General features: G+C 46.1%; 1 protein-coding gene across 2 annotated transcripts in view; it reads left to right on the plus strand.

Annotated features, from left to right (window-relative positions):
* PIP5K1A (phosphatidylinositol-4-phosphate 5-kinase type 1 alpha) overlaps positions 1–24,320 on the plus strand; it is a 750,147-nt gene that overhangs the window by 705,907 nt on the left and 19,920 nt on the right. Inside the window, exons 14-15 of one of the 2 annotated variants that reach the window (XM_069650241.1) lie at positions 21,269–21,349; positions 21,533–21,662. In XM_069650241.1, coding sequence (XP_069506342.1) covers positions 21,269–21,349; positions 21,533–21,662 — 211 coding nt within the window. The remainder of the gene's footprint in view (positions 1–21,268; positions 21,350–21,532; positions 21,663–24,320) is intronic. The other variant, XM_069650243.1, reaches the window with a different exon arrangement.

Consider the following 24,320-nt stretch of genomic DNA (forward strand, 5'->3'; position numbering starts at 1 on the left):
GTCTGAATATAGGGTAGGGTTGTTCTAGTCTGAGGTCAACTGGTAATTTGTTCCAACATTGTGCCGCTTTAACAGGGAAACTGGTTCCTCCTGCTGTCGAGCGGTTGAACCTAGGAATCTCTGAATCTCTAACATAAATGAGTTAGCAGATCTCGTAGGGCGGGTAGCTGTTCTCCTGGTAATTGTATCCATAAGGTATGGGGGTGCTAGGTTATTCAGGCATTGGAGGTGAGAGATGCTGTTTTGAGGAGGATTCTGTCAGTTATTTTCAGCCAGTTAACCTCCTTCCTGAATTTGGTAATATGCTCTCTGTAAGGGATGTTCAATGCTGCCCTCAGGGCGTTCTTCTGCAGTCTTTGGATTTTGTCTGTAATGTATTTGTTGGCTCCTGAGTACAGGGCATTACAGTAATCTAATCTCGACATAAGAGCGTTGGCTAGTGTGGTGCAGCTCACTCTCGAGAAGTATAGTCTGGAAGCTCTGATGAGTTTGCAAGTGTACGTTGTGGATGAGGCAAGGGAATTGACTTTCTTTTTGAGAGTGAGTAAGGAGTCTAAGTAGAATCCTAAAGTTTTAACTACAGACATCACCTTGATAGGGTTGTTATCAATGTTGAAGGATGTGTAGTTTGGGCTGAGTTTTTGGATATTGGCTTCAGAACCTAAGATTAGTAATTCTGTTTTTTTGTCATTCAGGCAGAGGCCATGGGATGCCATCCATGCCTGAATGAGGGTGTATGTTTTGTTCACCAAGGCTGAGTCAGCCTCGAAGTTGCCCGAAAAGGGTATGAGGATCTGTGTGTCATCTGCATAATTAGTGTAGGTGACACCCAGTCAATCCAACTTGTCAAACAAAGGCTTGGTGAAGATATTATACATAGTAGGGGAGACGCAGGAACCTTGTGGAACCCCGCAAGTTATTTTAATGGGGTCGGCAGAGGCTGAAGTAGAGAAGACTCATGGTCCGGTTAGCTAAGAAGGATTGGACCCACGCTACAGCATCTTTGGTGAAGTTGGCCGCAGATTGGAGGTGGTTGCATAACACTACAAGGTCCACCAAGTCGAATGCTGTCGATAAGTCCAGTAGGAGTAGCAACGCTATTTTTCCATTATCCTTTAGTTCTTCAATTTGTGTCTAAGGTCTAACAGCGCTGTTTCAATGCCATGCAGAGGGTGGAAGCCCAATTGTTGTGAGCCAAGTAGGTGGTTGGCTCCTAGATAGAGCTGCTTACATACAAATTCAGGACTATCTAAAATGTTTAAGTAGAAATGGCACAGTGGTGATGGGTCTGTAATTGGTAGGGGTAGTGGGGTCCAGAGTTTGTTTTTTAAGTACTGGTAGAACCCAGGATTCTTTAAGATTGGCCAGTACTGTATTAGTTTTAAATGAGGAGTTCATCAGCTTGGAGATAAAAGGTGCTAGGTCTCTAGCTGCATCCTTTATTATCTGTGCTGGGCACGTGTCGCCTTTACAGTTAGGTTTGAGGGAGAGTATTATTTTTTCTAGGGGATTGGGTCCTCCGACGTATTCCATATCAATGACATGTAATCACCACAGCTGTGCTGCTTCGGAAAATCTTCGGCTCCTGCGTTGATGGCGTGGATACGCCGCCCTCGAGGACCTCCTCCGACGCCGACGTCACTGGATGTTATAAGTAGGACGCACGACGCCCGTAGCCTCAGTTCCATTTTTTCCATAAACGTGTGGTCTTCGGAGATCTCGGTGTGCCTCGACTCTTTGGAATTCTTGTTCTTTCTCGGTTCTTCGAACCTGTTTCATATTGTGAAGTGTTTCTTCGTGAAGATGTCTACCTCGTCTTCCACAACGCGTCCGGGCTTTAAGAAGTGCGGGGACTGTGGGTCCAAGATGTGAGTTACGGACTCGCACAACGCCTGCTTCTGGTGCCTCGGTGAGGCCCATGACACGGATGACTGTGTCGACTGCCAGTCGCTCACGTCCAAAGCCTTGCAGGAGCGCAAGAAGTTGTTATTGGTAGGTAAGGTGTCTAAGCCGAGGTCTGCGGGGCTTTCGACGGACGATTCGAGAGGCGACTCTCCGCGTCGGAAGTCCAGTGGGTCTCGGTCCCGGAGTCAGTCCCACCACTCCTCTGCCTCTTCGAGGCACTCCCGGAAGCGCCGTCATCAGTCGCCTTCCCCGTCCTCTTCGGAGGACTTCGCCCGTCGGCGGGTCGCTTACCCCACCAAGCATGCAACGCCAGAGGAATGGGCTTCCTTCGGGAAGAAAATGTTGGCGATTCTCGAATCGCAGGGCACTGGTCCGTCCGCGCCTCCGAGTGGGGTCGGTCGTGATCGGTCGAGAGACGCCGCTCGTACACCTTCGGGCTCCGGGGGTCATCACGATTCACGGGAAAAGGTCCCGCTCTGACAAGGGGAATCGTTCTCGCCATGCCCGTTCCAGGTTCCGGTCCTCGATGCGCTCGACAGTGTGAACCTGTGGTGTCTTCAAGGAAGACATCAATGCCGGTGGCGCGAGGTCGTCAACGGACTCTTTCGAGGCCCTGCCTTCGAAGAAGTCGTCAACGCCACCGGCGCCCAGGCTGTCGAGGGACACGCTCGGGGCCCCAGCCTCGAGGACTGTGTTGGCGCTGCGTTCGACGCCGATTCACTTGACGCCCTCAACGCCTTTCGAGGCTGTTTTGACGGGGGTTCCCCGGGGCTCAGTGGAACCGCCTAGAAAGGCTCTGGCAAAGGCCAAGCATGGCTTTGTTCCGCATTCTGTGCCTTCTTTCCGCCATCTTGAGTTTATTTCGGAGGTGGATGAGGGCTCTGATGATGGCATGGTTCCGGATACGGTACCGGACGAGATTTTCTCTGGCCATAGCCAGATTGCAGACTTGCGGCAATCCCTGCACGATGCTAGTGGGCTGGACACCTCTCCGGAGGTGGAGTTTTGTAGACCAGAGCCTGGCACTCATGCCGACTCCTCGTATCGGTGCCTTATGTCCAGGGTCACAGAGTACTTGGGTTGGTCTGCTCCCTCAGGGGATATTTTTCAGGATGACCATACGGATATCCTCGACCAAGGTCCACCAACTGACCCGGTACTGCCGTTCCATATGGCTCTACAGAGGAGGGTGGCAGCGGCTTTGACTGCTCCGGAGATTCTCCCGGCAGTGGGCAAGTCTTTGCCGCGAAAATACCGCCCAGCCAGTTGCGACCCCTGCTACTTGACCAAGCACCCCACTCCGGAGAGTTTGGTGGAGCAGGCGGCTACGGCCCCGGCAAAGCAGGCATCGTATCCTACCATCCCTCCTGACGGGGACGACAAGCGTTTTGACGGCTGGGAGAAGTAAGTGTGTTCTGAATGGGGTATGGCGCTTCAGGCGGCCAACTCCGTATGTGCCTTGTCACGTTTCTCACACACTCTGTAGAACTGTTTCCTTAGCGGCTGAACATATTCCCGAAGGGGATGAACTGGTTGGTTTCCTTGCCATGGTTCAGGATGGTAAGGACGCCATGTGTGAGGCCGTTCAGTCAGGGTTTGGACATGGCAGATTGCGTCAGCCGGTCCATGGCGGCGAGCACCGTGTTACGCAGGTTTGCGTGGTTGCGGAAGTCAGGGTTTGCTCCTGATGTGCTGGCCCGGCTCCTCAACATGCCCTTTGACGGTCAACATCTTTTTGGCAGCAAGGCTGACGAGAGCCTTGAGAGGTTGCAGACCTCCAAAGCTGCAGCAAAGTCGTTGGGCGGTGCAGTTCGCCAACCCCCGCCTTTTCATCCTAGGGGACAGCAATGGAGGGGAGGTTCATTTCGTTACTACTTGTCCTTTGGTAAAGCGAGAGGAGCTGCCAGTCAAAGGGGCCACCGTAGGAGTGCCAGAGGTGGAAAGCAAGGTACTCGAGGTGCCAAGGCCGCTCGGGCTGTTGCTTCTTTGCCCTCAGGCAACGCCGCAGCCGCTTCAGCTCAGTCATGAGGCCATGTCTCATGGTTCGTCGGTTGAGGGAAGGCTGGCGCAGCATCTTGCAGAGTGGCGCGCCATTACTTCAGATGTTTGGGTTCTGGAGATCATAAACCACGGCTACTGTCTTCCTTTCCGGCAGAGGCCTCAAGACAATCCACCGGGGAATCTCTCTTTGAAGAGTCCGGATCTGCTCCTTGCGCAGGAAATTCAATCCCTGCTGGAGAAAGGCGCCATAGAACTGGTGCCTGTAGCGGAGAGGAACAAGGGATGGTATTCCCCTTATTTTTTGATTTCCAAGAAAGAAGGGGGATTGAGACCCATCATGGACTTGCACAGTTTGAACAAACTCTTCCGGAAGGACAAGTTCAAGATGGTTACTCTCTCTAAAGTCCTCCAGGCGCTTCAACTTCAGGACTGGTTGGTGTCGCTCGACCTCAAGTACGCTAATTTTCATGTGCCAATGCATCCAAAGCACAAGAAGTACCTGAGGTTTGTGGTTGGCGACTCGCACTTTCAGTTTCGGGTCCTGCCGTTCAGATTGACCTCCGCCCCGAGGGTCTTCACCAAGCTCATGTTAGTGGTGGCAGCGCACCTCAGTAAAGGGGGGATTCACGTCTACCCGTGCCTGGACGATTGGTTGATCAGGGCGCGCTCTCCTGAGCAAGTTTCAGTTTGCCCAGAGTCTCCCAGCATTCGAGTTCTTGAGATTGCTCGGCCTCATGGCATCCTGCATTCTTCTGGTGCCAGAGGCCAGGTTGCGGATGATATCTTTGCAATGGGCACTCAAGCTCCAGTGGTCTCAGTCCTCCGGCAGGATGTCGAACCCTATTCAGGTGCAGTCCTCGCCCAGGACCTTCTGTGGTGGGCCGTCGAAGACAATCTGATGAAGGGGGCTCCATTTTGGCTACCCTGGCCAGAGGTGACGATCGTGACGGACGCATCCCTCATGGGATGGGGAGCTCATACAACGAGTTGACAGTCAGCGGTCGTTGGTCTCCGCAGGAGTCCAGGCTCAATATCAATCTGTTGGAGCTGATGGCCGTCAGGCTAGCCCTGAAGGCTTTTCTGCCGAATGTGCGAGGGAAGAATGTCCTGATCCTGACGGACAACACGGTGGCCATGCACTACCTCAACAAAAGGGGGGGGGGCAGGGTCACTTCCTCTGTGCATGGAGGCGATGCAGCTCTGGTTCTGGGCAATCCAGCAGAAAGTTTCGATCTCGGCAGTTCATCTGGCCGGAGACGAAAACGAGACAGCGGATGCTCTCAGCAGGCAGAGCGCTATCTCTCACGAGTGGGAGTTGGCTCAGGAGATTCTCCTGGAGATCTTTGCCCTTTGGGGGACCCCTCAAGTGGATCTCTTCGCCTCCAGTGTCAACCGGAAGTGCGAGAGGTTCTGCTCGCGGGAATTTCCTCCAAAAGGAGCCTTAGGAGACGCGTTCGTGGTGGAGTGGTCATTCCCACTGCTGTATGCGTTTCCTCCAGTCTCCGTCATCCCGCAAGTACTGCGGAGGTTCGGTTCCCGGATGATCCTCATTGCTCTGGCGTGGGCCCGGAGGACGTGCTACCCGGACCTTCTCGACTTGTCCATCTCTCCTCCACGTCGTCTTCCTTACCGAGACGATCTGCTCTCACGGGAGGCGGGGGTCAGGTTCTCCATCCAGAGGTCAGATCCCTCTACCTTCACGCTTGGTTTCTGAAAGGTTGAGGTATAAGGATTGGGACCTCCCTGAAGACGTGATGGAAGTGTTGCTCTCGACCTGACGGCCCGCAACAAAGTCCCTGTACTGTTGCCGTAAGTTCTGCGACTGGTGCAGGGTTAAGAATGTGGATACTTTTGCATGTCACATTCCCATGGTTCTGTCTTTTTTGCTTTCTTTGGCCCACAGGGGCCTTCAAGTGGGTACCATTAAAGGTTACCCGGCGGCGCTGTCCATATTTAAGCGCTCGTATGAAGAGTGTTCGTATTTTAAAATTCCTTTAATTTCTCAGTTTCTGAAAGGGCTCACTGATGTGTTCCCTCTGTCACTTTTCCAGGTGCCAGGTTGGGATTTTAACCTTGTTCTTAAGTTTCTGATGGGTGCTCCATTTGAGCCTGTGCATTGATGCCCTTTGGGACTGTTAACTCTTAAAACTGTACTTTGGTTGCGGTCACTCCCGCTCGCAGAGTGAGTTACAGGCACTTTCAGTTAAGCCACCCTTCACTGTTTCATAAGGACAGGGTTGTCCTTGGAGTTCGTCCTTCCTTTCTTCCGAAGGTGGTGTCGGAATTTCATTTAGGCCGGAAGGTTTTTCTTCCGGCATTTTATCCTCCTCCACATCCTGGTAAGGAAAGGAGAGGCTCCATAGGCTTGGTCCTAGGAGAGCGTTAAGCTTTTATATTTCACGCATGTCCCGGGTCAGAGTGGATGATCAACTCTTCATTGGTTACGCTGGAAAGCGTTTGGGACACGCTGTGACGAAACAGACTTTGTCTCGCTAGATTATTTTGGCTATCTCCAAGTGTTACCGCTTGGCGGTTAAGGACCCACCGGTCGGCTTGCGGGCCCATTCTACCAGGGGTATGGCTGCCTCTACTGCCCTACGGAGGGGTGTTCCTGTTTGTAACATCTGTGAAGCAGCCACCTGGGCTTCGGTACATACTTTTGTACATCACTACTCCCTTGATTCCATCCGTGGCAGGATCTGGCCTTTGGCAAGGCGGTCCTTTACTCCGCAATTTGATTGGGCGTTCTAAATTTCTGTTTTCTAAATTCTTTTCCCACCTCCTTGCATTGGTACTGCTTTGAGAGTCTGTCATTGATATGGAATACGTCGGAGTACCCAATCCCCTGGAAGAACAAGTTACTTTCTTACCTGGTAACATTCTTTCGATGGGATGGTCCGACGTATTCCATATCGCTCCCTCCCTGCCTTCCCCGCTACAGAATTTCTTATGCGATTGCAGCTTACGTTTCCGCAATGCTTTGTGTCAGACTGGTAGAAAACTGGTGCCACACGTTCTGGGGAAAAAACTACAACTGAAGCTACGGGCGTCGTGCGTCCTACTTATAATATCCAGTGACGTCTGCCGTCAGAGGAGGTCCTCGAGAGCGGCATATTGACTTCATTGACGCAGGATGCAGACGCTGAAGATTTTCCGAAGCAGCACAGCTGTGGTGATTACATGTCATTGATATGGAATACGTTGTCGGGCCATCCCATCCAAAGAACGTTACCAGGTAACAGAGTAACTTGTTCTTCTGTTTCAGTTATGGAGATAGTCTTGAATCTAAAGGGTGTGGTTGTTCTAGTCAGCAAAGGTTGATTTATTTGTTGGTCAGTGAGTGGTAGTGAGGTCTTTTTTTGTTGTTGCAATTTTGCATTGTAAGGATTAGATTTTATTTGATAGAGCATTTTGTATGTTAGTATACCATGCTTTATCCTTTGGGGCATTGTCTACCGGTTGAATTGGGGATTCTAGTTCGTGGAGGATGGAGAATAATTCTTTAGTGTTGGATTTAGCTTTCACAGTCCTGTCATTGAAGGTGTTCTTTTTGGCTTTGGTTATTTCTTTTTTGTTCATTCTCGCAAATTCAGTTAGGTTATTTGTTATTTTCAGAGGGGGAGTGACGCCAGATAGACTGGAGTTTCCTTTTTTGTGATCTTAAGGATTTGAGTTGGGGGTGAACCAGGCATTCAGGTGCGCTACTTGCCTAGCTTTGTGCAATTTGACAGGAGCAATCATGTCCAGTGCCTTACTCATAGCATTGTTAAAGGTATTTACCAATGCTTCGGGGTTATTTTCCATTCCAGAGATGGCAGGGAGGAGAAGAGGGATATGTTTTTCAGCAGTGATGTCCTTACTTCTGGTAGGGAGAGGCGGTGCCATATTATTTGGCTTGGGGCTGAGGAGGTCTAATGCGGCAGAGACATTTATTAAGTGATGATCTGTCCAAGATTATGGGACAATATCGGTAATGTTGATGTTGCAGTTTAGTTCGGATACCCAGTCCTTCCTTTGATATGCGTTGGTGAGAGGACTTTTTGCTTAAGACCGTGGTAATTTTGTAAGGCAGCAATAGATTCAGCATTTTTGTTGTCAGTATCATTAAAGCCTAGATTGAAATCTCCCAACAGTAGTGTTTGGGAGTGATCTTTGGTGTTGTCGGCTAGAAGACTGGTTAGGTCGTCTTCGAAGGTGCCTAGAGGCCCAGGGGGTCTACATATCAAATGGATAGTAAAAGTACCGTTGTAGGAGAGGGGCCATTTGGCGGTTAGTACTTCACAGGATGTAAAGGGAGCTGAGGTGGCAAGTCTAATAGGGTGGGTTGTTTTGAAGATGATGGCTAGGCCTCCACCTCTGGCAATAGGCCGGTCCACTCTACTGATTTGGTAGTTGTCAGGAACTGCTAACATGAGAGCTGGTCCTGCGGCCTCATGTAGCCAAGTCTGTTATGGCCAGTAAATCGAGATTGTCCTTATTGAAGATGTCTGCAATTTCAGTAGCATGGGCTACCAATGATCTAGAGTTTGAGGGACCCTGTTAGCATTAGGGTACTGTCAGGGTTGGAACTTAGCGAGGTTTTGTGAGAGGGTATCATGGGAAGTGTGATTTTTAGGGGGAGTTTTGTCCGTGGTATTAGTAGTTTGCGTTAGTGTGGAAAAGGGGTTCTTAGACCGGGTAGTCGTTCGATTATTGACGTTGTTAGGGAAGCTTCTATAAGGTTCATAGATAGGAGACAATCTAGACCTAAGTCTCAGATTTCTTTCCTTAGGAGGGTTTGTTATGATGGCAGTGGCCATAATGGTTATGATGGCACAGGTAAGTAGTGCCGTCTGGGCTAGTTTAGTCAAGTAGGCAGAGGTCATTGTCAAACTATGCTGAGGACATACTAACGTGTAAGTGTTAATTCAGTGTAGATGAAGGGGGGCGGGGCTTCTGTGCTATACCTAGCCTATGTTGTAGTTAGAACACATCTAGGCTAGTCAATGCAAAACACACAAGCTAAATGCAATTGTAGGCGCAGGGCACATCTAGGCTAGTCAGTGCAAAACACACATAGGCTAAATGCAATTGTGGCCGCAGGACAAATCTAGGCTAATCAATGCAAAACACACATAGGCTAAATGCAATTGTAGGCGCAGGGCACATCTAGGCTAGTCAATGCAAAACACACATAGGCAAAATGCAATTGTAGGTGCAGGGCAGATCTAGGCTAGTCAATGTAGCCTAGTAACAATAATAGGTTAAGATGCATGTAATTATTTGAAGCAATGAAGGTAAGTCTAAGTATGGCGGACACAGTGAAGCCTATGAGTACATGTGACTGGTAAAGCAGTGATGGTTCAGCTAAATGCTATAGAACCCTACAAGGGCTGATCATACAACAATAGTATGGGCTGTTGTTACTTTCATCAGTCTAAGGTCAATAATTAGTCATTAGGCAGTAATTCAGTGGATGCAGCACGTAGGATACATTTGTCTAGTTATCTCGCAAAAGCGGGCGGTCATGTAAAGCACTATGCAGGCACGTGATATTAGTCACAAACGGGAGTATGGCGAGCAGTAGGGTGAGCAGCAAGACTTAGTGCAGAGAAGTCCTAGGCTTAGGCAGCTGCTGGTGGGAGTAGATTGGGAGGTTGCGCTGGGCACGGGGCACGAGTTAAATGCAGACACGTTCTAAAGTTTTTAGAGACAGTCACAAAATGCCAGCCACTAGGCTTTAATGTTACCTTCAAGACGCATGGGTGCTGGGGTAAGCCACGCAGGGATTCCGGCAGAGGCAGAAGGCTGGTGACAGGCTGAGGACAGGAAGCAGCCTTGTTTCCTGTGCCTTGGTGAGGTGGGCCGGCTTTACGCCTGCCGGTGCCCGATAGGCCAAGAAGTAGCACCAGTAGCCTATCCGGAGCCAGGCAGCTGGGCTTAGGTAGGGTTAGGTGGAGGTGCTAGTCAGCCAGTTCTCGGACCGCCATCTTGGAATAAGCACTCCTCGTGGTGCTCAATGGTGGATTCAGAGAGCAGGGGGCATAAAACGATTTTGGCAACATTTTTGCATTTAAAATATAATCAGATGTGCAACATGCACGCACTTCGGAATTTAGAAGTGCTCGGATGATTTTTCGAGCGACTGTGGAAAATAGGTGCAGAATGGCAATCTCCTTGCCAGAAATGTTCTGGAGGGGGGCTCTTTCATCCTAGCCTGAACACTGCACCTGCAGTGCCCAGATGGAGCTCCTGCTCCACTGTAGGTCGTAGGTCTGTGAAGTCAAAAAGAAAGAGTCCAAATCACAGAAAAATACATGAGTGGGCAAAAAGGTCTTGTTCGCTCCAGGTTAGAAATTAAAAGTCCTAAATTCCAGCAAAAAGACCTGGGGAGGGAATTAGCACATTTCTGAGAATTCTCCATAACTGTCCTTGGAATATTCTTTTGTGTTGTCAGGTATTGTGTTATAGACATCTATTACCTGTTCCCTGATACCCAAGGACACTAAAGTAACACTAGCATGAACTCCAGTGGGGTCAACAGCTAGAAAGTGAAACTGAGCACCTGTCATTAGAGCTTTCTCCTTTGGAGTGAATGTTAAGGACACTGTGTGGACCCCTGAAGGTTTACCCTTACATCTGGGATCCCCTTTCACACGATCACTAGATCCACAAACCACACATTTACCAATGCTTTTCTAGAATAGGGGGTCTCTGGTAACCTCCCTCTTGTTTGGCCCCCGAGGTTTCACTAGCCCTATAAGGTTTCCCATGAAATGTACCCTTCTGGGTTTTGTGGCACTCTTCAGGTGGTTGAGGATTAGAATTGTCTTTACTATCTTTCTTGTGCTTTCCCCCCCCCCTCATCCTTCTGAGTTGCCCCAGAATCCTTATGAGTGGCCCTGTTGGCTTGAGCTAGTCTCTTCGAATCAAGTGCCTTAGAGTCAACTAGGTGCAGGAGAGCAGGCATAAAAAAATGTTCTCTAGTAAAAACAAGTTGCTCATTCCTTCAAAGGAGTTGACTTTGTAACGCTTAACCCAACCATCTAAGTTTTTCTGGCATTCACAAACCTAGGTAGCCCAAAGGGTACCATCTTTCTTTTGATGGTCTCTAAACCTTTTAAGGTATTGAGAAGGAGTCTTCCCACATCTGGCAACAAGTGCCTGTTTGACTAGTTCATAATTTTTCCTGTCTGTAGCACTCAATTGCATAATAGCATCATAACCATTCCGGGGGAGCCTAGACATGATCCATGCAACTAAATCATTTGGGGACGTCATTTAGGGGTCACCAGGGGTCGCAGTTAAGTCTCCCTTGCGACCCCTAAAAAAAAGAAAATCTTTTTTGAGGCTCCTGGGCTGTGGCCAGCAACATGTGGATCGTTGTTTCTGGAGTGGCTGGTTTTCTGGTAGCTATAGCCGGTAAAATGGCTCAGTGGGTAGAGCGAGCGCTGCTGCAATGTGTGTGCGATCTGCAGGTGCAGGTTCGACTCCCAGCAAGGTTAACTCAGCGTTTCTTCCTGCTGAGGTTGATAAATGAGTACCAACACAGGTTGGATGATATTGTATGTATATTTGTTCTATATGAAGCGCTTAAACGTAAGTGCTATATAATACCACCTCATTATAGTTTAGCCTTGGTCTGCTTGCATTCATAGTAATTTGGTAATATGGGCCTGTATGCACTGCTATTAACGATCCATATGGTGATCCATTCTTTGACTAACACCCCTTGCGTCCTCCTCCTGCTTGATCTCTCTTCTGCCTTTGACACCGTCAACCATGCCACCCTGCTTAATCGTCTCCGTGATAACCTCGGTTTCACTGGTCAGGCTCTGGCATGGCTGACTTCTTTCCTCTCCGACCAACCCTCCCTGGTCCAACTTGGGTCCTTCCTCTCCGCTATCGTTTTCTCTACCTGTGGTATCCCACAGGGGTCTAACCTCTCCCTGGCTGTTCAACCAATACCTGGCACTCCTGGCCCACTGCATCGTCGCTCTCTGCCCCAACTTTCAGTGCTATGAGGATGATACCCAGCTCATCTTCAGGCTACCCTCGGCCTCCTCCTCCACATCCCTCATCTCTGACTGTCTGCTATCCAGGAGTGGTGTGCCACCAATGACCTCTGCCTTAATGCCAGTAAGACCCTTGGCCCTCTTCCTGTTCCCACCTATAAGGCTAAAAACCTCGGGGTCATCTTCGACTCTACACTCTCCTCACATCTCTGACAACTCTAAGAAGTCGCACTACCAGCTGCACCTCCTCAGAGGTATTCTTCCTTTCCTCTCCTTCCCCCAGAAGCTCACGGTCTCCAGAGCTCTGGTTCTCTCTAGGCTGGACCATTGCAAAAGCCTCTTTCTAAATCTGCCTGCTTCTACTCTCCACCCCGACTTGTCCTTAGCCTCAAGCCCAGGGATCTTATCTCTCCAGGACTGAAATCTCTGCAATGGCTCCTAGTGCTGCGAGGATTAAGTTCAAAACCCTCTGCATAGTCCACAAGGCCTTCTGGGGCCTCAATACCTTCAACTCTCTCTCCCCAAATACCGTCCTTCTCAAGCTCTTCGCTCATCTACCTCAAACTCCCTCGGGGTCAGTCGCTTCTCCAAGCAACGTGTTGGTGGTAGATCTCTTTCTTCAGCTGGGGCCTCGCTCTGGAACAGCCTCCCTGAAACTTGAGGAGAATAATCTTCGTTCCGGAAGCACCTCAAAACCTTTCTCTTTGCTTCTGCTTTTTCTCCTCCTCTCCTTTGCTGACTTCCTGGCTGACACTGAATTTTCACTGGTTACCTGGTCACCCCCTAATCTCGGCCCAGGTCCCCTCCCCTGCCAGTCGCACTCCTGCACTGCCCTGCTGGCAACCCCTGCACTTGGAGACTGTATCTGTATCCCTACAGTCCCACTACCAGCACTTGACACCTAGTGTCGGCACTTATCCTTGCACTTGCCACCTGCTGGCCGTACTTTTACTTACTGTTTAATCTTTTTTTTTTCTTACCTCATGTACTGCACTGTCCTCTCCCCTTCCTCCCTCGCACTTCTCCTCTTTCCCCTTCCCATGCACTTGCGCGGGCTGAATTACACCTGTCCTAGTATGATGGTTCTCTGTCCTCCCTCTGTTCCTCCTCCCTTGACTCGTCGCGCCTTGAAACAATTGTGTATAGGCGCGTTCTAAATGCCATATCATCATCATATCACTTTAGTGATACTGTATTTTTCATAGTGTGCTTAGAAACAATACTATGTGATTTCACTTCTTGTTTTGTCAAGGGGTGAATGGTCATGTTCATCGCTTCCTGTGATGTCACTTCAGGGTGGGGTCAGATGACATCACTTCCTGTGATCTCATCAGAGGTCAAGGGTCATGTGATGTCACTTCCGCTACCCCTGGCATTTTGTTGAAATGTCCCTGAAATCACTCCCACAAATATTCTGCAAACCATAAGTGAATTCAAATGTACTCGACCAATCCAACACATCAAGTTTGGAATCACACATACATACAGCCTCTTTTGGTAAGCAAGGTCTCTTGGGACTAGTAGACGGAGCATCCTGTGAAGGAAGCAGAATCAATGGACATTTTTTTCATATCATACTCCTGTTGCATTTCCCTCTCTCTGAGCCTTCTCTTTGTCTTCAGATTGTACTGAAAGTTTCTTTCAAGAGATAGATATTCTGGGCATATATTGTGACACACAGGGGTCGTCATAGTCTGTTTAATTAAAGGAGCAGGCTGAAGAGGCGAGTTGCTCACTCCTTGAGGATCCTACTCACCTTCCGACCCATTTGGCAGATTGAAGCGACGCTCTAAACTATCAGTTTCATCAATGTCTTCCATATCAATGTTGGGAGTTGGGGTTATGGGCCTGCTCCCGGGGTTATGGGCCTACTCCCAGGGTTTTGGTCATTTAACAATTTTCCAATCAACTAATTTGTCTACCCTTTTATCTCGGTCCCCTTGTCCTACATAAATCTTTCAATTGTTCCATTGCAAGTGCAGTAAGGGACTGTTCATTAAACCTAGAAGAACTCTTCGAAGACGCCGACACCCCGAAACCTACACCTCAACATGAGATCGACCAGGAAGGAAACCTCAACATCGATCAAATGACTACCTCAACAAAAAAGTGCAAACCTAACAACACCTCCAAACTCCACTGCAATCTAATAAACGCAAGATCCATGTCAAAACACTCAACTGAGATCTTCGACCTACTCGATGACAGCATCGACCTCCTGTTCATCACAGAAACATGGCTGGACAACAACTATAAAATCACACTTCCAACTGATTTCAAATGCCTTCAAATAAACAGGAAAAACAAAAAAGGAGGAGGCATCGCAATAGCATTCAAAGGACACCTGAAAATAAAAACAGACGAACCGCTCAACATCATCAACTGCGAAAACATGATAATACACCCAACAGCAAACCCAAAGACCAACATCGCATTCATCCTGGTGTACAGACCACCGACATATGACGCAACAACTTCATAGAAGCCATCACCAACATAGCCATCAACCACAAACACCTAATAATCCTGGGGGACTTCAATATCTGGTTTGAAGACAGTCACGCCAACTCACAAAACTCACTGATTGAGCAACTAACTACCATGAAACTTAGACAACTAGTCAAAGGGGCAACCCACTCGGCAGGACACACCCTCGACACAATCTTCGCCAAAGAAAAACTCATCACCATAGCACCACCAATACAAATGCTGTGGAGCGACCATCTCATCATCCCATTCGTGATCACTCTGCCTACTCAACTCTGTATCCAACCTCCTGAACTCACAACCACCACAAAAAGAAACTGGAAACATGTCAAAGAAAGCAACCTATTCGAACTGAAGTTAACCAAGCCCTCGACCACAAAACTAGAGTTAGCTGACTTAGACGGAAAAGCGGAGCTACTACACAAATGGATTGCAGACACAATTGACAAGATCACCCCAGAAAAACTATTCACCCCATCGAAAAAAAGAGCAATGGCAAAATGGTTCAGCCCACTATTAAGCACCATGAAAAAGGAAAACAAAAAGATGGAACTGAAATGGAGGAAAGAATACAACCCAAACAAAAAAAAACATTATTCCAGAAACAAATACGCGCATACAAGAAGAAAATTCAAAAAGCGAAGAGAAAGCATTATGATGACAGAATCACAAATGCCACTAACACACAAAAAGAAATGTTTAACATCATTAAAGAGATGAGAAACCCACCAGGCTGCGATAACACCCCAACTCCCTCAGAGAAACTATGCAACGACCTGGCAGACCACTTCAAGAAAAAAAACAATGACATCAGAAAAACCATACAAAACGGACCGACCAACCACAACATAAAACCAAACGAATATCACACAGAACCACAGCACAAACTCAAAAACTATCCTGAAATATCAGCAGAGGCATTCGCAATGCTGGTAAAACACCGCAAGAAAGCTGGATCACCCATGGATCCCTGTCCCCCAGGACATCTACAAATCAATCCTTGCATAAGCAACTCCAGCAGAATATTACAGAAACCTTCTAAATCTATCACTAACAGGAACTGTACCTAGGAACTTCAAATCAGCATATATTAAACCACTTCTGAAAAATACAAGTGGTGACGCAGAAGACCTCCAACTACAGGCCGATCTCAAACATTTCCTACCCAGCAAAACTCCTGGAAACGTATGTATCTAAACTAACCCAAGAGCACGTAGAAAAACACCACCTGCTAGACCAAGCACAAGTCAGTTTCAGACCCGCAAGAGGAACGGAAACAGCACTACTATCCGTCTAGGACGACCTAAAAACTAACACAGACGCAAACACAACCTCAGCCTTGATTCTGCTCGACCTCTCAGCAGCCTTCGACACAGTTAGCCATGACACCCTAGCCAAAAGACTAGCAGACATAGGCATATCAGACACAGCACTACTCTGGACTAAATCATTCCTAACAGACAGAATAGAAACCATATGGATCAAACCCTTAAAATCCACCCCACGAGTTAACAACTGTGTAGTACCACAAGGATCCTCGCTATCACCGCTGTACTTCAACATCTACCAGACTCCAGTTATTAAAATCTTCAAAAAATACAATATTACATGCTACAACTACGCAGATGATGCTCAAATCATCTACAAAATCAAAGACAACCAAAATGATCATTTAACCCTAATCGACTGTCTAAAAGAAGTCTTTGGCTGGATGCATACCAACAACCTGAAAATTAACCCAGGAAAGACAGAAATCATGATCATATCCAAAGACCGAGAGAGCGAAACAGCCATCACGTGGCCAACAGAGATGGGAACCGGACCTTCACCATCTAAGGTAGTAAAAAATCTGGGAGTCCTGATGGACAACACCCTAACCTTAGAACCACAAATAAATGCAACAGTCAAATGTTTTTTCCTCCTACACACGGCAAAAATAATCCTACCTTTCCTCTCCTTCACCCACAAAACACTATCGTCGCCCTCATCATGTCAAAAATTGACTATGCAAACAGCCTCTACCTCAGAATACCAGAATACCTCCTGAAGAAACTACAAAGGATCCAAAATACAGCAGCCAGACTACTCCTCAAACTATCCAGAAGAGACCACATCACTCCTGCCCTAAAAACACCTCACTGGCTCCCAGTAAAACATTGCATCACCTTCAAAACAATGTGCATAACACACAGGGCAATCAGTGGACAAGGAGCAGAATTCCTACAAAAGAAAATAACAATCTACAAGCCAACAAGACTCCTCAGGTCAAGCGACGAAATCCACCTGGAACAAAAACCATCCCTTAAGAAAAAACGTGGAGGCACCTCGTTCTACTACCTAGCAGCAAAAACCTGGAACAACATCCCAAAAGAAATGAACACCAAAGATCACCGAAAAAACAGGTAATTACTAAAAACCTGGCTCTTCAACACCACAGACTAAAACTGAAACAAAAATGACTAAACTGGAGAGGACACTGACAGCCCCAGTACCGACGGGAAAGCCCCCACGGCACCTGGACAGGTAATGCCAGGTAGAGTGGAACACAGGAAGCACCCATAGAAACTGAGTCAACAACCTCTGCTAATCCCACCCAACATACTCACCCCTTGGGTGCTACTAGGTAACACAGTGTTGTGGAATTGTCGGGATATCGGCATTCATGTCCACAACTCAGCTAGTGTGGTGGGCAGGTCCACTGGCCTTATGAGTGGGAAGGGAGGACAGATGGGGTTGTGAGGGAGGCTGGTGGAGGTTGGGGCCAGATGTGAAAGGGACCTTGAATGCTGAATGGGCCCAGATCAGGACAGAGGCGCAGGGTTGCCCCCACATAACACCTGGGGAGACTACACAAGCCCAGTGCCTAAATTGAGGATAGAGAGGCCAACTAACCGATTCCACTAACAATTTCCCCCTTCTGCATACACCCCTCAAACTCCAAACCAAACACAACCACAGACCTACAGCACAACAAACCGCACAAACTTCACTACATTGGAACAACAAAACAAAAAACACACATAGACTCGCACAACAGCACACGACGACTACCGGCTGCAAACACCCCAGGCCCAGCCAACGGACCCACCGGGCTGAGGCTGCCAACAGCACATCACTGCGCTCTTGCATTTTTGCAGCTTCCTCCCACTAACTCATCCCCCCCGCCCCCACTCCTATTTTCCTCTTTCAGAGCCGCCAGAGCGCCAGGGGACCACTCCGGTGGTGATAGTGCGTGGTACAAATGTCCTTTAACATTAACATTCCTGGCATTATTTTCAGTTACAAGATTACTTTTCTTTTTGGTGGAGCTAGCCTTGTGGATGGTTTATTTGGGCACACGTACAACCAATAGTCACTGTATCCACTCTACACCAATCCCACTGCCTGCCACCAGTGTTGGGTAAGAATTAGTGCAATCCAACTGGTGTGTGACTACACAAGATTTTTCTCTTGGTATTAGGTAACCTATCTTATAGTATAGGCCTGTGCTACACAAATTGGTAGTGTGAATGAGCAGCCAGGCTTATCTTAATGGGGGTAATGTCGGCTGTAGAGCTGTACAATGAAATCAGTAAACACAAGTATCCAATTAAACACATTCACACTTAAGCTATATAATACACTATTTATTCACTCACAAAGATATGTAAAGCATTCTTTAAAAAGCAGTAATTAGCTGTAACATTAATCCCAAGTTAGGATTCAATTCAAAAAGTGAACAATGAAGCAGGTGAGTAATTCATTCGTATGTTTCACATGTTCCAGCACCCGGAGGTGATGTAATTTTGAGGTCAGTATAGAATTTATAGTTTCACCTTTGCAGTATTGAGCTATTTAAGGGAGGAAAGGTTAGGGTTAGATCAGAGCAGACTAATAAGTTATAAGAGCAGTTAGATTCTTCCAAAGGGATGCAGGCAGTCTATTATCCCAGCATTAATCTGTTCAACATTTAAAACCTGTGAGGGAACAAGCACTGCCAACGCCAATAGGTTCAGAAGGAGGCCTTTAGGGGAGCCAGGACAACCAAAGTCAATGGGCAAAGTCAAAGTCCTGATGCTATTCTTCTTAGAAATATAAATATGTCCTGATGCTATTCTTCTTAGAAATATGTTCTTAAATAGTCAGTGTTCAAAAGAGAAATCTCAGCAATTCAAGAGGAGTCCCCTTTGGCAAGCACAAGCTGTAAGGCCAATGCAGGTAAGTTGAGGTCAACTTAGTGTAGGGTTAAATCGCAGTTCCAAAGATAGGAAGCATCCCAAATGCCAAAAGGATAAAGTACCCCAAGCCCAACAGTACCTTTGAAATGAATAAGTTGTTCCAGCTGGTTGCCTTCACGTTGCAATGCGGTAAACCCTTGTTTCTGGACCTTGGTCGTGGTGACCAATAGGGAGGACGTCTGGTGGGCTCCTGCAGCATCTCTCTCTCTCTCTCTCTCTCTCTCTCTCTCTAGAGAGAGAGAGAGAGAGAGAGAGAATATATATATATATATCTTGGCAGCAATGGATTTCAGTCAATTCAGTGCTTTTGGTTTCTTTTTCTCAGCGCCAAAGAAAAACGAAAAGCTCTGGTTAGGATTTCCTTGATACCTCGGTCCTGGACTCTGGTGAGGGGACTCTGGACGTGGATTTCTTGCTTCTGTAGGGTCCTCTGGATGCCCACGAACATATGTCTGGATTTGGACTTTGGAAGACAATGCACTCGCAGGTGGTCGAGGTACCCTGGGTATTGGGCTTCTGCAGCCTTGCAAAGTCCCAGCAAATCGGGGGGTTGCGCCAAAATAGTTTGTCTCGAAGGCTAGTTGGTCGCATCAGCCTAGGGAAGGAAGTCGGTCCTTTACGGGTCTTCCCCGACGATTCGAAAACTGGTTCCGCACAGCTGCAGGGCTTCACCGTGCACTTTGCAGTCCAGGCGGGTGCTGCAGGCATCTCTTTTCATCTTCGAATGTTGTCCTCCAGTGATCAACTTTCTTCTAGTCCCAAAAACCTCACTTTTTATGCAAGTTCCCATTCATTCACAGCCATAGGCTGTCATTCACACAGCAGGGTGGCTGTCCTCCAGGACAGCGAGCCAATTGGAACTGGTTTCACTCAGGCACACCTAGAGACAAAGGACAGGGAAGTTTTGAGACCCTCCCTCACTTCCTGTTTTTCCAGACATACTGGAGTCTGGGCTGAAGCCCGCCAAAGGCAAAATACACAAAGGACTCAAACCTGATTGAAACAGGGTACAACCTCAGAAGAAACCAACTGACAAGAAATGGCAAAAAAAAGAAGACGGGCCAATTTGTGAAAATGGTCACCCTTGGGTGCCATACTGCAGCTGAGGTATCAGCCTGCAGATACATGGCACAGGGTAGTAAAAAAGAAACCACTGCCACTAGCCATTCAATTGAGTTAGTGTAACAAAATGTTACATGAGGAATGGGTAAAAGGAGTTACTATATAACCCCCCCCCCCCCAGCACTCTGCATAGGGTGGTGTGTGCTGGGCCCACAAAGGAAAAGGTAAAAAAAAAAAAGACAGGGGTCATTTTACTATTCTTACGAACAGTAGTTCACCCAAGAAAATGTAGTTGAGCATTAAGAGACATCCAAGGGACTTCTCGGTGGCACAAAAGCTGCTGTGTGTCGCAATGAAAAAAGCAGATGCCTATAGAGTTTACCAGCCTCCATAAAACAGTAAGAAATACAGAAAGTCCTAGCCAGAAAAACACGAGACTGAGAGTAAAGTCCTACTCAGGAGTACAAATTAAAAGGCCCGGAGTCCAGCAAAAGAGCTGGGGGTCTCTGAGGTTGAGGGGAATTGTCACAGAAATGAAAATTCTCCCTAACATGCCATTTTGAGAAAATGGTCACTCATGGGTTCTGTACTGCAGCTGAGAAATCAGCCTGCTAGTAACTTGCACAAAAGGTAGTAAAATGTAACCACTGCCAGCAGCCATTTCAGTTTTTCAGTTTAACAAAAGGTTACATGAGGAGTGGATGAAATGGTTACAGTGTAACCCCCAGCACCCCACATAAATTGGTGTGTGCTGGACCCACAAAATAAAATGTAAGTAAGATAAGATATCTTACTATTCTTGGGAACAGTTGTTCTCGCAAGAAAATGTATTTAAACAAAAAGGGAAGTCCAGGACGACAGTGCACTTAGTGTGCTGGGTGTCGCAAAGCAAAAAGCAAATGCCTTTATTAAACGTATGGAGTTTACCAGACTCCATAAAACAGTAAAAATAAAGATCCACGTCCGAGAAAAAGAATGAGCGAGTGGTAAAAAGTCCCACTCACTCAGGTGATTCAAATAAAAAAAAGTCCAGAGTCTAGCAAAAGTGATGGGGGGGGGGGTCTCATGTTAAAGGGAATTGGCACAGAAACTGAAAATTCTCCTGAACAGCTACTTGTAGAAATGAGATTTCCACATAACGGCATGTAATTTCCATTGATGGTTCACAATGGGCAGAGTAGTGTTCTTTTTATATTCCAATTACTCCAAGAAGTTGGTTGAAACTTGCAATTGAATGCACGATAATCTTTGAGTTGCACCTTTTCTGGGCACACAAAAAATGCTGCATTAGTAACAGGCTAATTTGGACTGAACGGTTGCAGTTCTATTGGGCAGGGATTGGAGGTACCTTGGTGAACAATATCCTTACAAAATATTGTAATGTCTGTTTTTAACTCTTGGCTAAATAATATTATGAAAGTTTTCACTTTTATAGTACTCTGCCAATTGGTAAGATGACCGTTGCGAATACGGTACTTGTCTTGTACTTATCCCGAAGACAGTTGACTACTCCGTTAATCTTAAAGCATCATAGCTCTTCAAGGCTTTTTGGTGTTCTCACTTTAGTGTTCACATATTTATTTTTTCTTGATTGTTGCATAGGTCAGTAGGGGTTGACGTGCATAAATCTGCAAATGCAGAACTTCCGGTAAATGTAGCTTCTGCAGTCAGCCAGCCTGATAGGTGAGTACTATGATTTACATTTATGCATTTAAAATCTGTTAACGTACTGTTTGGAACTGTTAAACATTTTCGCACAAATGCATAGCAAATTATCTGTTACCTGGGTTTGTAAATGGGGAGGTTGTTGGTCTCTCTACTTTATGCTTGTCCCAGTAGTAAATATCTGAATTGTACCCTTAAAAGATTATTTTCAAGCCAGCTCCTGTTTAATTCCTTGTTAAGTGTATCTGCAATGCCAGAGGACATATTCGATCAGCCGGAAGAGTGTGATGAACCAAAAGACGGACAACCGCAGGAGACCGAGATCTGCTTTGTAAGTCATTATGAATGCGCTCAAGGCTTGGCACGCTACAAAGAATATTTGTATTTGCTAAATATCGTCTTTTTGAGTGCCCCCTCAAGCCCCCGAAGAGGTGCTTATAAAGCATCGGCATACACCACAAAGGAGGTATCTTACATATTTAGTCCTTTTCATTAAGTCTAGGCCTACCAAGCAAGCACTCGTGAAATGTTGGGGAACTAAAGCAAATTGGAGTGCAATTCAAATGAAATGGCTAAATAACAGATTTTGCTGATTTGCCATTAATCCCTTACTACAAGCTCAGTCGTACCATCTTTGATCTATGGTTGAGAAGTGAATTACTTGGTCAGAGAATTGGAATGGGATGCTTTAGAATACAAAATTCTGAAAAAGCTTTAGGCTTTCCCAATTGTGTCCTGATAGCATCTTTGCGTTGTGAGCTTGGGCTGGTATCCTTAAAGAGTTGGTACTATTGGAAGATCTTGTTAATGTTTAAAAATCTGTCATTATCGGCAGAAGTTTCCCCACTCGTAGACCTTGGAATACATGCGATTACCAAATTTAGTCCCGGTCCTATTGATTCTTCTCTTATGTGAAATCTATTATGATAGCCTTTGATAACATGGAATTATTGCTTTCCAATAAAATGAAGGCAAAAAGAAAATTATTTGAGACTGGATTAATACCATTGCTAAATTGAAAACATACATATTACATAGGACCTTGAGTGAAAGGGATATACTTTTAGGTGTACTGCCAAAATATTTGATAAAATTCCCTAACCCATATTGGAGGTCCCAATTTCTTAGGTTCCGGCTGAACGTGATCCAAACAGGAGAAATTCTCAATGTGCGAATGAACAATGTAAATGTAGTTAATGACTGTCCTTTATGTAAGGCCATTGGCCAGATACAGTCAAGAGAACATATATGTATAGCACTACGAAGGCAGGATTAAGTTGTTTTCTTATGTTCACAATGTCCTCTGGTTGGACAAGAGGGAATTTTGGTATAGAGCAGTATGTCGTCAGGAAACCTCAGTAACAATTGTGGTTATAACTCTGCTGGGTATGGCAGGGGTGATTCAAATTAAGGACACAATTATGTGGTTCATTGTTGAACTTTAATTATGTATTGAACAGTTATAATGTATGTTAATGTTTAGAAATGTCTCTATAGGAATATTGGAACACATTTTTTATGCTTTTACACTGTTATCTGTGTATAATTGAATGTCTATGTATAATTGAATATGATTTTGTTCTACCTTCCTCTTTATGTAAGGTTAACAATTCACAAATAGACAAAGGTCGTCTCTGATAGCTAAATGTCAAAACGAAGCAATGTTGGGGCAGTTTGTCTGAAGTCCAACTAAGGGCTTAGTAAAACCATTCAATTTAGACAGTACAAAACTCCACTCTTAGTACAAGGCTGTACCACTTGAGTATATGGTTGCGTTGACAGAGCAGCCAGGCTTATTTTAGGAGGGAGGAGAGGGCTATAGAATCGGTACAAAGAAATTGTAAAACAAATGGTCCAAAGAAACATTGAAACACTATGTATTGTAAAAAAATAAATGGTTTATTTAAATACAAGTAGGCCCAAATAAATCTTGGGGGAAATAAGTAACATCACATTATATATAACCACAATTATAAAAACACAACACTATGCTTTAAAGTACACAGATCAAAGCAGAGGCGTTATTTAGAAAACTAACGGTATTTCTAGTTAAGTCAGACCTTATCCAACGCATTCAATATAGGTCACACCTATTCTTGGGGGAGGTGGGTGTAGTAAAAGCAATAGTTACTTTTTAGATTACTTTCAGTAATATAAGGGTAGTAGACCCTATTAGTTGTACCGTGACGCTCAGCAAGAAATCACATAGCAATATCAACTGGACAATATACTTTGCGGAATAGTGACACACTTGTTCTAGGAACAGTAAAAACCTATAACTCCTTTTGGGATAATAGTTATACTCGAGGTAAGTAAACCCTTTTGATGTAATATTCAATTAGTGGCTTTTCAGTTCACAGGCTAAGGGAAGCAATAACTAATTTATTTTAGGATAACCATTCTACTCAAGGTAAGTGAAACCTATACACTTTTTAAAGGAGCGATCAGCAACTTAAATGGCAGGTATAAATCTCAGACTGATTGTACGTCTGTCTAAAACATACCAGGGAAAACCAAACCCAGTATTACACTTTATGAATGACTCAAGGTTATTCTAGGTAGGTCAAACCGAATGCAGCCTTATTCTGGACATACTAACGGCAAGTCGGGGTGTGCAAGACCCAGTTAGGAATCTTATACACCTATTCTCAGAAAGAAAGTTAGTGAAGCCAACAGCATTACTTTGCAAAGAGGCCCGGCCAATTTACAGCTGAGTAAAATAACCTTACATCCACTTTCTATTAGAATGGCGAAACAGTTTCTAAGGAAAGATCCTAAAAATCAGAGGTCCAAAAACAGTTGAGCCCTCCACCTGGTATTTGCCAATAAAGAGACAACACAGAGTGGATGGCGGTATGCCAAATGCAAGGTAACCCAGCTTTATTGGATGTATGCGAACGCTGGGGAGAAAACAAGATCAACAGCCAAGCTCTCTCAAATTCTTCTCTACGTTTTAACAGAAAACAGTTTATATAATACAAATGAGTCA

The sequence above is a fragment of the Ambystoma mexicanum genome, chromosome 1p (assembly GCF_040938575.1).
Source record: "Ambystoma mexicanum isolate Mex_15411 chromosome 1p, UKY_AmexF1_1, whole genome shotgun sequence".
NCBI classification, from domain to species: Eukaryota; Metazoa; Chordata; class Amphibia; order Caudata; family Ambystomatidae; genus Ambystoma; species Ambystoma mexicanum.